The sequence below is a fragment of the Epinephelus fuscoguttatus genome, linkage group LG15 (genome assembly GCF_011397635.1).
Source record: "Epinephelus fuscoguttatus linkage group LG15, E.fuscoguttatus.final_Chr_v1".
NCBI lineage: Eukaryota > Metazoa > Chordata > Actinopteri > Perciformes > Serranidae > Epinephelus > Epinephelus fuscoguttatus.
Genome location: NC_064766.1, coordinates 22,315,528 through 22,328,088, shown reverse-complemented (window position 1 = coordinate 22,328,088; position 12,561 = coordinate 22,315,528). Strand labels below are relative to the sequence as shown.

General features: G+C 40.6%; 1 protein-coding gene across 3 annotated transcripts; it reads left to right on the top strand.

Moving 5' to 3' along the window:
- LOC125902043 (SH2 domain-containing protein 1A-like) lies at positions 1–12,545 on the top strand. 3 transcript variants are annotated; one of them, XM_049598135.1, is made up of 5 exons: positions 1–54; positions 3,865–4,036; positions 10,896–10,956; positions 11,057–11,204; positions 11,383–12,539. In XM_049598135.1, exons 2-5 carry the CDS (start codon positions 3,885–3,887, stop codon positions 11,427–11,429), a joined length of 408 nt encoding a protein of 135 aa, XP_049454092.1. In that variant the 5' UTR covers positions 1–54; positions 3,865–3,884; the 3' UTR covers positions 11,430–12,539. The 3 variants fall into 3 exon arrangements, with proteins under 3 accessions (XP_049454092.1, XP_049454091.1, XP_049454090.1); XM_049598134.1 differs by lacking the exon at positions 1–54 and having other exon boundaries at positions 3,072–4,036; positions 11,060–11,204; positions 11,383–12,545; XM_049598133.1 differs by lacking the exon at positions 1–54 and having other exon boundaries at positions 3,072–4,036; positions 11,383–12,536.
- Positions 12,546–12,561: the final 16 nt, after the last annotated feature.

Here is a 12,561-nt window from a genome sequence, read left to right as displayed (position 1 = left end):
ACCACATCACATAGGGATTTTCTAACCATCCAACGATTAAGGAGTGGCATGTCGGTGAGTGTGTGAACTGGATTTATTACCCATCTTACCGGACCCTGTGGAGATTGTGCATCCAGACAACCAGCACCTAAAGGTTCACTCATCGTCACTGTGGTCGCACTTTTGGTGTTAAGTAAACCAACACCTCTTTTATTTTGTTAGCTCAAAATAAAATCAGAAGGTTTAGTGACTCAGTAGTCCTAGCTTGCAAGTTAGATAGCATTTTGAGGTTTAAAAGGTGTTTAAAAATCGATGATGGTGATGACTCTCAACTGAGAAATTTGGATGTGACTCCTTCGTTCAGCTCCGAAATGATAACAGACAGTTATTTGCACACCGTTGAGGATGAAACATTTCGCTGTTGCAAATCCTGGTGAAATATGGTGTAAATGTAACCATTCAATCAACGTCCTCAAATGACCATAGATGTTATTTAAACATCTTTCCATCGGAAAAATGTTCACTGGGATAGATAAGGTGAGAGCCTGACGTTTCCCATCACGCCCTGGGTTTTGCAGTCGGTTTTGCAGTCGGGAGGGCAACTGCAGTGCCTGGCCGAAAAACTACGGCCAACTCGATCTCGTGAGAATATGGTTGCTCACTTTCGCATGACATCATTTTCATTTAATTTATTCATTTAAAAGGACATTGCACATTAATCAACATCTCTGTAAATGTGCCAGCGTTTGTCATTAGGCTAATTTTCAACTGCAGTCCTTTGACAAGGTGTTTTGTTAACCATTATGACTAGTTGTAAAAAGAATTGTCAGAGCAAGTCGGGATGAAGTCGACACAAATCTAACCAGCATGCTTTGTGCGGCGATCGGCAGTGATTGTTTCTGCCAACACTCTCAGTCTGACCTCGTCACATATTGATGTTTTGGTCACAGACTTTCCATGTCCACATATGACATGCAAGGTACCCTGGTCGTGTTGGTTGTTGATGTTCTGGGACTGGATGTCCCAGTTTCTTTCAAAGTAAATGCACCACGTCGGTACAACACTGCCAATTGACGTTTTTTTCCCTCAACAACAAAAACATATGGTTAGGTTTAAGAAAAAAGAGGAATCTTATGGGACATGAACACCGCTCTCTCTCAGGTGAAAGTCAACCCATCCACCACCCCTCCTGCCTGCTCCACTTGGATAGCCATGTTAACTTTCATCCTTGTCCAGCTGCATTTCCCCCCGATGCTGTTGGGCACCATTAAACTATAATGACAACCAGACGCTAATTGTGCCGATGTTAAAAGGAAGCCTGTTTTCATTGGTTTCTTATGCCACAAGTCACTGCTGAAGCGCCAGATTTCGATGACTTCAGAGTGAGGCCGCGCTCATTCTGCGCAGGCCTGGCTCTTCTTGAACGAGCCTAGTGTTTTTTCATGTGGCAGGTTAGCTCACTTTACAGTCCTCTACATAGATCTCCCTATGTAGTGAGTATGGAGTGAATGATTTCGGACACAGCCCTGGTCTCCCTGCAGGACGCCCCGGACAGAAAGCGGCTCAATTTTGAGCCATGAATCCCCTTTAGCATGGTTAACTACTGTTAGCTCTGTTAGTGCCATTAGCAGTGACAGCATGTCTAGTGGTGCTAACAGAGTTAACAGTGCCAAAGGGGTTTAGCAGCTCAAAATGAAGCCACTTACTCACCATGGCTACCTGGATAGAGACCAGAGGGTGGTCACCATGTACCGCAGCATGTCGTGCCATCATCACCTGGATGGGTTTAACTAGTGGGAATCACTGACTGAGAGGCAGGGTGATGCGCGCTGCAGAGCGACCAAGGCTAACGCTAGCTAATCAGTGGAGACTGGATGGTGGGCACTATGTTTCCTCATGTTAACATGGCTAGCTGGCTGTCTGTCAGCAAAGCCAACAAAAAATAAAATAAAAGGTAACATTTACATCGGAAAACATTATAGTTTTACCATTTCTGAATGATTATTGCTTTGAAATGCAGCCCTAAAGCTCACAGAGTCAATGAAGGCTTCTATTTCTGTTTTTTTTTCCCCTTAAAAATGAATCTGTTAGTTAGCAGTTAACGGGTGTGAGTGTGAATCTGCAGTTTGACTAGTATTTAAATGTATCAAATAAATGTAGGGTAGAGAAAAGAACATGGAGGAGAAGAACAAAGTAGCAGAACATGGAAATACTCAAAGAACAATTACATCAAAGTTATACTTAAGTACAGTACTTGAGAGTAAATGTACTTCGTTACCTTCCACCACCACTGCAAACTGCAGATTCAGACTAATAATAAAAAAAAATAACGAACAAATGAATTGTGATTGATAAAATAAGACTTCCCTGCTACATGCAAAAAAAGCCCCACATTTACCAGCCTCAACATCAAAGTGATAAACACATTAATGCATCAGTAGTTTTATTTGATCTGAAATGGACTGTTCTGCATGACAGGTACCACCTGCTGATGTGGCAAGTAACTGTACCTCACACGTATATTTTTTTTACAGATCCTGCTGCAGTAGGAATTGGACAAAATTATTCAAAGACACAAATGTCACATGACCCGCAAACTCACAGGAAGCGATCCACAAATGTGCAAATCCAGTTTCACGTGTAAAAATAGATCCACAAATGTATAAATATGACTCCATGTGTAGTTGCTATGGCGAAACTCTTTATGTTGGTAATACCTGGGACATTTGTATGTGTAATTTAAGTACGTGTTTACAGAGTAAGTTATGTGCATTTGCAAATCACGCTGTACTTTTGTGGATATGACTTTAAACAACACAAATGTAGTTTGTATAATGGTACAAGCATTTGTGGATCATGGTACACATTTGCAGATTGTCTTGTGTGGGTTACAAATAAAAAGGCCCAATAAAAATCTCCATACGATTTAGTAGGTGCTGCCATCGTACAGTCTGCATACATTAAACTTGATGTCGTACCCAGGTTTATTAAATCCATGTTGCCCAGTGTAACCGCACTGATCTTATACGATTGCTAAAATCTCAGTCTGTAGGATGCTTTAGTGGGAAATATGTCACTGCACAGAAGCTAAAGACACTTCTGTTTCAAAAGGACTTTTTGTACCTTTAATAAGATTTTCACAGAACTTAATAGTTTCAGTTTGAACTGCTTATGCTGGATGTTTTTAAATTCTGCCTGAATTCTTGCTAGTTTCATCTTTTATCTTAAAAAGCCGAGTCTGAGACTTCATGAAACCACTTAAATAACATTTATGCTTTGAAATACTTTTTGTCTTTGTTTAAAAGCTTTGCTGACAGCGTCAGATCAAACCACAACTCACTTGGTTGGATGTCTTTTTTTTTTCGTGTGTGTGTGAGTTGGCTGGTGGTTAATGTGGGGGGACATTGCTGTAAGCACATTTCTGTCTGCTGGAACTTGTTCAGACGTTGTTAAAAACCACTTTCACAAAGCTATTAAATCCCGATAGTGTTTGTCTGCACCACATCCTGGTACGATAAAGCTACTGCTGTCAGAGCCTTACAGACAATATTTCATTTAATTTCATAATACAGGCATTATTAGAGGGCAAAGTGCTTGAGCGGGACTGAGCAATTGATCACATTTTTTGAGAGTACTTCTCTCTTTTCTGACTTGCAAAGCAGGAAATGTAAAAATGTAAAAAGCAAAGTGGAGCCAAAAATAGACTTTCACATTCAGCAGATAAAAGCCATTATTCTGGTTTGGTCAAAGTGCACAGACATGCAAGGTGCAGCTGCATGACAGAAAAGTGTGAAAACCAGAAGAGCTTTTCCTGCCTGACAGCCTCTCACACACTCATCTGCTGCTGCAGCCTGCTGCACCCTCACCAACCCTCGACACACACAGGTGCCCATCTCGCAGGCAACATGGAGAGGGAGGGGATGCTGGTATGGTCTATTTACTACGGGAGAATTGGAAGCGAGGCCACAGAGAGGCTGCTGGAACGGTTTGGACACGATGGCAGCTTTCTGCTGAGAGACAGCGAGACCGTGCAGGGGGCCTACTGTCTGTGTGTGAGGTGAGTTGTGAGTTTTACAAATGTGACCCAAGGTGGCCCTTTTTCGTTTACTTATGTTGCACTTTTATTTGTTCATCAGTTCACTGAAGCTGTCTTTTCACTGGTGAATACACTATCAAGCATGTTTTATTTATATTAGCATAAATGTATTTATACAGTGGTGGAAAAAAGTTTTCGGACACCCCATGCGTTTGTGAAATATTGCATTAAGAATCACTCTTAGGTCTTCAAGTGCAATTTCTTTTAGTACAGTCACAGCCAAAATACTAAATAAATCCTAAAAAAGCCATTAAAAACTTAAAATTGATTGGTTCCATAAAAATACATAAGAAATTTTGAGTATTGGGTCATTTTGGTACCAGTGATGAAGGTCGTTCTTTTTATTAAAAGACACAATTTTTGTTGCCAAGCTTCGTGTCTACATAAAGCCAGCACATTTGAAAGTTCTTCAGACACAAAAATGGCTAAAACAAGGAACCTAACGCAGGAAACACGCCTGAAGATAAAGATTCTCAGCCAGGAAGGGTACAGCTGCCGCCAGATAGCCAGGAAGTGCAGATGCAGTCCTTCAGCAGTTGGATACACTCTGCAGAAATACAGACGAACCAACAGCTTGGAAGACAAACCAAGATCTGGGTGTCCAAGGGTTTCTTCAGCAAGAAATGACCACATCCTGATCCTCATGTGCAGGCAAAACCGCCGAATGACATCACAGGAGCTTCAGCAGCAGTGGTCAAACCAAACTGGTGTCCAGTGTTCCACCCGCACTGTACGTGGCCGACTTTTAGATCATGGCTTAAAGGTCCTACAAGGCTATCAAGAAGCCCCTGATCAATGAGAGACAGAGGTTAGCCCGGCGTCGTTGGGCCCAGGCACACAAGAAGTGGACAGCCAGGAATTGGAAGAAGATTTTGTGGTCAGATGAGTCCAGTTTCCAGCTTTATCTTCCTCCTACTAATGTGAGGGTACGCAGAAGGCCAGGCGAAGCATTATCTCCAGCATGTACAGTACCTACTGTCAAGCATGGTGGAGGCAGTATCATGGTTTGGGGATGCATGAGTGCTGCTGGTGTTGGTCATCTCACTGTCTGTGATGGCACATTGAACTCTACCAAGTATTGTACCATTCTCCAAACCCACATGCTCCCTTCTGCACGTGCACTGTTCCGTCGAGGTAAAAACTGGATGTTTCAACAAGATAATGCTCCTTGCCACACATCCAAGGCCAGTAGAACCTGGCTGCAGGAGCACAGTATCCAGGTCTTAGAGTGGCCAGCTCAATCCCCGGACATGAGCCCCATTGAAAATCTGTGGTGGATTATCAAAAGGTCTGTTTCAAAGCATGAACCAAAGAATTTAGAAGAATTAAAAGCAGTAATTCAAGAAGAATGGGACAAGATTACCCCTCAACAGTGTGAAAGGCTCGTGGGGAACATGCCAGCCAGGATTAGAGCTCTACTACGTGCCAGTGGCAGGACTACTAAATATTAATTTGATGATGTGATGGTTTATTTATTTTTTGTTCAGTTTTGAACACATTCTCTGTTATTTGTTGACTTTGATACCGACAATGTTGAGAACTGACATATTGAAACTGTCAAGAATTTAGTTTTGTTAGTTTTTCTTGTAAACAATAAACAAAACAATATAATTTGTATTTGTTTGTATCTGTCTAATGCAGCCACACCTTTTGAAACACAAAAAAGATTTTTCCACAAATATTTCATGATAATATTTGAGATTGTGTAAAATTTTAAGGGTGTCCGAAAACTTTTTTCCACCACTGTATATTGTGCAAAGTACAGTCAGAAGTGCTGATGTGAGGCTTTTACGCATCTTTTGAAGGAAATTTGTAAAACAATAACAAATACTAGTGTTTTAAGAGGTGGGATAAAATAAGTTTACATGTAAATAGACTGTATTGTAGTTTTGTTTCTTACATTTTTCTGCTGTATTTGTGTGTATAAAAGTGAAAACATTCATTACAACCTTGAATTGTTCTATGAAAATATTTTGAGTGATTATTATTTAGTATTTGTACATTTTTAGAGGCGCCTGTGTCATTTTTCTCGTACTTTGGCTCCCTGGCAGCTTTGTACCAGACGTGGGCACTCGAGTAACATGACCTGGACTCAAGTCAGATTCAAGTCATAAATGTGATGACTTTGTGCTCGACTTGACAAAATCAAAAAAGGCTTGCAGCTGGACTTGGACTTTAACATCAGTGACTTGTAACTTCACTTGGACTTGAGCCTTTTGACATATATATATACAGTACAGGCCAAAAGTTTGGACACACCTTCTCATTCAATGCGTTTTCTTTATTTTCATGACTATTTACATTGTAGATTCTCACTGAAGGCATCAAAACTATGAATGAACACATGTGGAGTTATGTACTTAACAAAAAAGGTGAAATAACTGAAAACATGTTTTATATTCTAGTTTCTTCAAAATAGCCACCCTTTGCTCTGATTACTGCTTTGCACACTCTTGGCATTCTCTCCATGAGCTTCAAGAGGTAGTCACCTGAAATGGTTTCCACTTCACAGGTGTGCCTTATCAGGGTTAATGAGTGGAATTTCTTGCTTTATCAATGGGGTTGGGACCATCAGTTGTGTTGTGCAGAAGTCAGGTTAATACACAGCCGACAGCCCTATTGGACAACTGTTAAAATTCATATTATGGCAAGAACCAATCAGCTAACTAAAGAAAAACGAGTGGCCATCATTACTTTAAGAAATGAAGGTCAGTCAGTCCGGAAAATTGCAAAAACTTTAAATGTGTCCCCAAGTGGAGTCGCAAAAACCATCAAGCGCTACAACAAAACTGGCACACATGAGGACCGACCCAGGAAAGGAAGACCAAGAGTCGCCTCTGCTTCTGAGGATAAGTTCATCCGAGTCACCAGCCTCAGAAATGGCAAGTTAACAGCAGCTCAGATCAGAGACCAGATGAATGCCACACAGAGTTCTAGCAGCAGACCCATCTCTAGAACAACTGTTAAGAGGAGACTGCGCGAATCAGGCCTTCATGGTCAAATAGCTGCTAGGAAACCACTGCTAAGGAGAGGCAACAAGCAGAAGAGATTTGTTTGGGCCAAGAAACACAAGGAATGGACAGTAGACCAGTGGAAATGTCTACTACTACATGCCTCCACCATGCTTTGGTCTGATGAGTCCAAATTTGAGATCTTTGGTTCCAACCGCCGTGTCTCTGTGAGACGTAGAAAAGGTGAACGGATGGATTCCACATGCCTGGTTCCCACTGTGAAGCATAGAGGAGGAGGTGTGATGGTGTGGGGGTGTTTTGCTGGTGACACTGTTGGGGATTTATTCAAAATTGAAGGCACACTGAACCAGCATGGCTACCACAGCATCCTGCAGCGACATGCCATCCCATCCGGTTTGCGTTTAGTTGGACGATCATTTATTTTTCAACAGGACAATGACCCCAAACACACCTCCAGGCTGTGTAAGGGCTATTTGACCAAGAAGGAGAGTGATGGAGTGCTGCGGCAGATGACCTGGCCTCCACAGTCACTGGACCTGAACCCAATCGAGATGGTTTGGGGTGAGCTGGACCGCAGAGTGAAGGCAAAGGGGCCAACAAGTGCTAAACACCTCTGGGAACTCCTTCAAGACTGTTGGAAAATCATTTCAGGTGACTACCTCTTGAAGCTCATGGAGAGAATGCCAAGAGTGTGCAAAGCAGTAATCAGAGCAAAGGGTGGCTATTTTGAAGAAACTAGAATATAAAACATGTTTTCAGTTATTTCACCTTTTGTTGTTAAGTACATAACTCCACATGTGTTCATTCATAGTTTTGATGCCTTCAGTGAGAATCTACAATGTAAATAGTCATGAAAATAAAGAAAACGCATTGAATGAGAAGGTGTGTCCAAACTTTTGGCCTGTACTGTATATATATAAAAACCAGAACCAGCTGATTACTGAGGCTCTTCACAAGGCCTGGCTGACACTAAAGGGGACTGGAGTTTTGAGTTCATTTAAAATGTCTATTATTTCCTCTGTTTTCATAGGCTAAAGTGTTTTTATCAGTTCTTTTAAAAGTTGTTGTTTTCATGTCTAGTCTGTCTTGATTATTGACATGTAAAGCACTTTGTAACTATTTTGAAAAGTGCTTTATAAAGAGATTATATATAATCTCTTTATATATATATATATATATATATATATATATATATATATATATATATATATGTATATATATGTGTGTGTGTGTGTGTGTGTGTGTGTGTGTGTGTGTGTGTGTATGTATATGTATGTATGTATATAAAATGTCATTTAGACATAAACATGTAACATACAATATCACTTTGATATTGCTTTAAGTGAAGAGTAGTCTCATAAAACATGTCTTACAAATTTGGGAAGGGAAACATTTTCCCAGTGTGAGATGAGATAAATACAAAACAGGACAAAAACATACAAATTTCATTCTGGTTAATAGTGCTAAATGCTATGAAGTGCACCTGCACTTATTTAACAAAATTGTTTTAACAAATAAAATACAGATTTTAAAACGCATTCATGATTTTAATATATTGTTAATGTGTTGTTAAAATGGCCCTTCATTTGGTAACGAGTGCATTATGACTTGTTTAGGTCTTGAAACTCAAAGTTGAAGACGTGGGACTCGACTTGGGACTTGTTAACCTCGACTCAGGACTTTATTATCTAAATGCATTTGAAGGCGTTTATCACAGCGAGCTTTGAAAAATAAAATAATCCGTCATCAGATATAACTGAAAATCCAAAACTACAGTGTGTTCACTTTACTAAAGTAGACATGAACATGCACAGTAATATTCTGACAGTGGTAGAAGAAGAAATCTTCTAGATCTTTCACTTAATAAAAGTAGCAATACCACAACGACCAAATACTGTGTTACTAATAAAAGTCCTGCATTCAAAATCTAATGCTGATACACATACTGAAGTGTCAGTAGCAAAACTCAAACTGACCAAAGTAAAAGTACTCATTAGGGGGGGGGTTGGGCGTAACCTATCTACCTAGGTTAATTGCTACATGGACTTATTATGTGGTTACATAGGGTCGATCCTTTCGTGCTTCCAGCCAGTTGAGCACAATACGACCAAACAATGACCTGTGAAATTCCACAGAGATTGGACATGTTTCAGCTGAGTTCAGTAACAAAGAGTGTTTTCAGCCGATACAAGTACATTTCTTTGTCATACTTGTTTTTTGATTACTGAACTGTCTGTGTAACTCACCAACTCACCACCATATGTCATCTTAACAACTGTCTTGTTGCCTAAAACACAGCACCACTTTGAGCTATGTAACCAACTCCCCACAGGTGTGAGCTAGGCTTGACGAAATTTCCACCCGGTGGGGTTAGTTGTAACGCGGTATTACAACTGAGGCAGAATTAATAGTTCTGCTTTGAAGAGACGCTGTAGCTACAGCGTAGGCTCTGCGTCAACATCGAGCCAACGCCGTAGCCTGACGTGCATCTCCCCAGAAATGTTACTACACGTCGTGGCGAAGCAGACCTCCTGTCTATTTTTGTAAGCTGAAACCATTTCCCTCAATGGAAACAAAGCTTTTATTTACTTTAGTTTCAGAGATAAGTAACAATAATTTGTGCAGACAATAAAGCCTCCACAAAAATAGCATTTTAAGTCTTATGTGTGTTTATCCTGAATTCATATGAGCAGAGAAAAAGTCCGTTGACTGCTAGGCTAATAGGCTTGTGCTAATAACCTTACCAAGTTATTTTTGTTCGGGAAAATGTGTTTAGTATAAAACAGGTGTTTTGACAGTGAACCTTGTGAGCTATAATGGAGCCTAATATTGTAACATCACCTTTGTTAAATGTTGCTGTTGTTCCTGGTTTCATATGAGAAGAGGAAAAGTCTGCTAGCTGCCAGGCTAATTTATACAATGTAAAATGCCATAGGCTTGTGCTATAAACATTAGCGTGTTGTATTTGTGAGGAAAATGTGTCCAGATAAAGTGTTTGTCTGTGAATGCTGCGAGTTATACTAAAGCTGATTTGTGTACTTGTGTTTGAAATTGTCTCTATTAAGCCTTACTTCATGTGTGTTTAATGCGTGTTTTGAATCAACTAAACTTTACAGCACTTCACAGAAATCTCCGCCTCCAACTAGTGTTTAGGAGGTGCAACTGCAGAGTGACACAGACATACCACCGCACAAGTATAAATGCTCACAACGGTGTAGGCACAAGTTTAAATCCCGCTTAAGCCACCTATTGCGCATTTTCTCTATTTTTGCACTTCAAACTTATTTTTGGTTTAAATGAATGTCCTTAATTAAATGAAATTAATTAATTAATTTTTAATTTGTGAGGTATCTTATTGACACACAGTTTCAGTATTGTCAATATTCATCTATCAATACTGCTAGCTCACATAGCATCACCGAGCTAGCTAATGTTACAGCTCAACCGAAATGGACACCATTAATGTTTACATCTCACACTGTCACAAGCCTCTTCCCCAGGAGTAGATGCACGCTTCCTTCTGCACAGTGATACCACTGGCGGATATAGTTCAGTAGAAAGAAAATAGTTCCTACATGAAAATGCTCACAACAAGGTCTGTGGATTATCTTGAGTAACCAGGTCATGATTTCTGGAAAGAGAAAAAATGTATTTTTTGGCACTTTGAGCACCACAAGCTGAGTGCCATCTAGTTCCATTATATTGAAGAGAAGGCAGACATCTCTATGGCTGATATCTCCAACACGTCATCATCACATTGCAACATGTACATACATTTGTGCTGTTTCAGATTTTACACATTCACAGCAAACCACTGAAATACTGTAACTATACTTTGTGTTTTGCAGACAAGCACCATTTGTGTACACCTACAGGCTCGTGCACTCCACTGACGGCTGGTGTCTTCAGGTGGGTGAACGTCTGCATGCACATGTACGCTCTCACCAGGATGTTATTAATGGTTTGTGTATGTGTGTGTGTGTGTGTGTGTGTGTGTGTGAGAGATTAGCAGGATTCAGGAGTCAGACTTCAGAGGTTTCAGACCTTGGAAACACTGATAGAGAGCTATAGAAGGGGTACAGTCTCTGATGTCAGTATAACCCCCCTCACAGACCCTCTGGACAAAACACAGCTACAGTACCCCAGCTTGGGACAAGGTATCACACACACACACACACACACACACACACACACACACACACACACACACTTGTTATGTTACACTACAGTTATATCTGGTCCACACACTCACGCAGATAGACAAACACACACAGAGACGTACATCAAAGACATACTCAGTCACCTCTAACACATTTTCAATGGTGTCCTCCACAGAGTTTGTCTACATGGAAACATGTAGAAGTGGCCGCTCTGTCTATTGAGGCCATGCCTTTAGCCCGGCACACCAGCTGGCTCCATTTATCAGGTGGACAAACAAGACGGCAGAAACGTGCAGCACATCAAGAATCTGTGTTCTGTCTGTCAGACGTTTTATATTTATTTTTTTAATCAGTGTTTATGTGGCTTTAGAATCAGGTTACTTGACAACAATATGAAAAAGAGGCCACTGTAGTTTGTGCAAACCATGGCAGTGTCAAGTAGGTTACGTATTTCCCCATGTGGGCCACATACCACCAAACTGGTGCCCTTTCCGTCCCCGGGGCGTTATATGAAAGTCACTGAAATGTTTTTAAAATTGTTTTCCGAGTGAGTGTGGAAACTTTTTTGTTGTTGTTGTAGAAATACATGCTATCACACACTATCTCTGTTGCTGTGGTTTTATTTTGACAGACCATGTGTGGTCCATCTGTGCATGCGAGGGAGGCTGTGTTTGCCTGTCAGTACTAAAATGAGTTTCAAACTAGTGGCCAGGTCATCTGTGTGCATTATGATTTTTTTTGTGCTGCAAAAGAAAGACATTTTTACGTACTTTAAAATGTTTTGGTTTTTTTTCCTCAAACAGACAGAAAAGTTTTATGCCTTCATGGGGAAGTCACACTCAGGTACAGTGATCGCGATCTGTCTGGTATGTCTGCACTTATTTTGTCTAATCTGAAGCCACCGAGTGTAACGCTACAGGAAATGTAGCTATGCAGTAAAGGTAGATGTGAAACAGTGGGCACACTAATTTTTCTCCATGTGACTTTACGTATTCATTTTTGCAACAGAAGGTTCTTCTCATTCACTGTGATACCCGACCTACATTTTTGGGTCTTACAACAAGCTCCTACTGATCTACTGCTCATGTAGACATGGTCGAGACACACTGCTTAAGTTCGAACCCAGCATCAGAATGGGGAAGAAAGGGAATTTAGGTGACTTTGAACGTGGCATGGTTGTTGGTGCCAGATGGGCTGGTCTGACTATTATTGGCTTTTCGTGTTTTTTTTTGTGTGTGTCTGTTTTTAACCTGTTATTGTCCTGTTTAGGCTCCCGCAAAGAGTGTTCTCACTGGATCACCCTGTGTACATAAATGTTGAATAAATGAAATGACTTTAAATAAACACGTGAAAA